At 36.2% G+C, this 3,649-nt stretch overlaps 1 protein-coding gene across 1 annotated transcript; it reads right to left on the reverse strand.

Moving 5' to 3' along the window:
• Window positions 1–228: 228 nt before the first annotated feature.
• LOC128233712 (uncharacterized) lies at window positions 229–3,321 on the reverse strand. The gene is made up of 3 exons (XM_052947525.1): window positions 2,885–3,321; window positions 2,462–2,677; window positions 229–489 (listed from the first exon to the last, which is right to left on the reverse strand). The coding sequence occupies exons 1-3, from the start codon at window positions 3,311–3,313 to the stop codon at window positions 259–261; spliced, it is 876 nt and encodes a 291-aa protein (XP_052803485.1). The 5' UTR covers window positions 3,314–3,321; the 3' UTR covers window positions 229–258.
• Window positions 3,322–3,649: the final 328 nt, after the last annotated feature.

Below are 3,649 nucleotides of genomic sequence, written 5' to 3' on the forward strand. Positions count from 1 at the left end.
GTTAACAAGATAATTTTAAGAGCTTGTGGTTTAAGTGTAGCATATCTTGAAAAAGGAAACCAGTTGGAATGACTAGAGGAATATAAAAAACTGTATCTATAAAAATGAAAATGAATGAAAGGCAGTGTAAAAATATTCAGAGAAGAGACACTAGTATATGCAATACTAACAGATATTATGCCTTTGTGGATGAAATAATGAATATTGAATTAAATGAGGGTTTTTTCTGGAGTGTAAGGTTGAAATTTATGTTGCTCTTTATAGCTGCACTTGAATTGTGCTGGCACCTTTGCTTGTGACAACAACAACCAACGGGGCATTGTCAACAACATACTCCTCAATGAATGAACCCGCTGGCAAAGCCGTCTGAAACATTTCAGACGGTACAACTCGAGTTGACCCATCTTCTAAGAGCAATTCTGTTGTTTCCCCTTCCACTGCAGCACCCACCACAGTGAGTTGGCTGGTTTCCAGCGGTGCCTCAGCAATCTGGAAAGAATGTGGTATTTAAAGTCATGTCTGTTATTAAATATAACCAATAAGTGTTTGTAAAACATACTAGTTCCATGTTGTCAGAAATATTTGGACATGGTGAGGATTCATGGACATAAAAAAGAGCTAATTTGTGATTGACATTTGAAGCCTTTGAGTTAGAAATAAGATCATATCTAATCGAAGTGTGAGAATTGAAGGTACCGTCAACCATGTTTAGCTAATGACTAGTATTTGCAGATATACATGCATTCTCTAAAAACAAGTGAATGATTAATATGATGTATATAAAATGAACTTTATGAGTTGTGACCTTGGTGTATGACCTCAAAATTCATAAGGCAATTTCATTGTTACTTAAACCATAATGTCAAGTTTGAGGTACATGCATTTGCTAGTAAACACATAGACAACTTTTATGTGTTCAGGATCACTGTATATTGACTTATCCTGATTAGCTTAAACTCAAAAGGGGTAATCCTATGGTACACCCCAGCCCCCATGTAACATTTGATGACCACAGATTCAGGCATTGTTGAGTTATCAGCCAGAGATGCTTTTTCAACCTTGGCGTATTAAAGAGCACTGTGACCTTGACCTTTGACCTTATAAGCCTTCAATCAAACAGGCCATCTACTGGTCAACCCATCCTTCGCAACAAGGTTGATGGCCATAGGTTAGTTATTGTTGAGTTTTCCTTCTTTGTAACTGTTACATTCCCCTTTGACCTAATGATTCATTTAATTTATAGGGTTAATCACTTGTTCAGTCCCTACCTTCCTGATTAGTATGATGACCATAGGTCAAAGATTTTTAATTCATCATAAAGTGAAGCTTTCTCAACCATTTCGCTTAAAGTGACTGTGTTCTTAACCTTTGAACTGAATATCAATTAAATCAAAGGGGTCATGTGCTGGTCTAGCCCAATGTTTATGTCATGTTAAATGACTATAGGTCAAGGAATCGTTGATTTTATGCTTAAGGGCTGTGTGACATTCACCCTTGATCTGATGATAACTAAAATCTATGGTTGTCGTCTACTGGTCAGGTCCAATCTTTATGTTAAACTTGATGACCTTAGGTCCAGGAATTGAGAAGATAACACTTGGAAAATATTTTATCGACTGAGGACGGACATGTGCAAAGCAAAATACCCCCAACACTTCCCAGTGGAATAAATATGGTTGTGGAGGTTTTTTTGCAGTTATAATATATAATTTTTTTGACATTGTTTGCCCTTTCCTATGTAATTCATACTCATCAATTGAATGATGGCATAGCCCAATGTATTTTTTGACAAGATTCAAACTTACCAAAATCATGACTTTGAATGCTGACAACCTCTGACTATTGTTGTTTTTTCAATACAGTACAATGACACGTTTCACTCAAATTTATATAAAAACAAAAAGAGAAATATATATTTCAGGGAACCATAAAATGTATTACATCAATATAATTTATTACTGCAATCATATTGATATTGTTGGACAAGCAACAAATATGCTGGAGATATAAATGTGTTCTAAATAACTTTCAAGAACTCATTCATGAGAGACTCTATTAGTGTCCTTTGTAAATTCCCTTAACTACCATATGCACTGTCAATATTGTATTAGACTAACCAGAATTTATACATTTCTTACCAAAGATGTATTACTTGGGAAAACTATAGTTTATATGTAGGATACCAATTGAAAGAAATGTGCAAAGAACAGATATGTCTACCTTATGAAGCGATAGTGGAACACATTACATTTTTCCAGGCATTCAGCAAATGTCTAATATTTTTGCCTTTGAAGCTATTTATAACAAGGTTAGAGTCTTTGGTAAAAAGGATACTAAAAATTGCTTGTTTGTATGTATTTACTGTTTTGAAATAATAGTGTAATGAACTCTTGAATGAAGCAAGATACTTCTTCAGAAATGACTGTTATTAACAACTAATACCAAACAGACAGATAACTACCTTCATGGTGGTCGATGATGTCGAGGAGAGCGACACCTCATTCTTGTAACTGTTTACCACACAGTCACTAATCACAACAAAGTCACCCGGCTTGGCCTCAGTTGGAGCTGGTCTCCACAAAGTGACTTTGACTTTCTCCCTTGTCGAGTCTTTAAGGAAGAGGTCCTTCAACTTCACCGGCGAGCCATTGACAGTAACCTCCCTGACGCTGTCCTCCTGAAGTGTATTGCTTTGATTAGCAAAGAATTTATTTGCTTTGTCTATCATAATCGTGGAAATAAATGCTCTTCACTTGGATATATAAATAAACTTCGAGGAGGGAGAATTTATAAGTAAGAAAATTTCAGTTGCAGAAACTGGTTCATAACATTTTAAAATTCTTACAGAGACAAACTTGAATAAGGTTAAAATGACATTCAATACCTGTATGAGCTGGCCCTTGACGGTCACCTTTGACTTTGCGGGTGACCTCAGCGCCTGGTCCAATGGCAATTCCGGCGCTGGAGGAGGATGCACCAAGTGGTCGCCCTCCCGCTCCCTCTCCTCGGGGACATCCATTCCTGGTACCAGGAACACTTTTGATGTTTTGGTTATAATGACAGTATTGTTCCTTATGATGATGTTCCTGAGGGAAACTGTATGCCCAACAGCAAATCGTGGAAATTTAGCAGCATCATACACAATACACTTGACTGCCGAAGAGAAATCCGCTAACGCCACAGTCAAGGATTGCTTATCTTGCCCTTGACTGGTGTAGTGCAAGATACTGCCCCTTGCAACTACCTTCGCCTTAACGCCTGCGTCATAGGGTAAGGGTTTTCTGCTACTAACTGCTTCTGTTAGGGTTGTCATCTGTAAGGGTAAGGCATGATTGAAACCATTTACCATTTTCTTTTATGTAATTTAAAAATGTTTGCTCAAACTTCATGTCATGAAAAAAAGCAAGGTTATTAGTGTTCACAAGTTGCATTCAAATGAGCATAATTATATAAGTAGTATTTGCATGTATGTGTGAATTGAGTGAATAGATAATAAATATTGTATTAAAGCACATAAAGAAAAATGAAGTTTTTATAATAAAAAATTGAAATTAAATATGCAACTTCAAATTAAGAAAGCATTGACTGAAATTTATTTTCTCGCTTTGGTTGTTTGAAATCATTTGTTGGTAATCATTTCTTGCGAACT

The sequence above is a fragment of the Mya arenaria genome, chromosome 5 (assembly GCF_026914265.1).
Source record: "Mya arenaria isolate MELC-2E11 chromosome 5, ASM2691426v1".
Classification (NCBI taxonomy): domain Eukaryota; kingdom Metazoa; phylum Mollusca; class Bivalvia; order Myida; family Myidae; genus Mya; species Mya arenaria.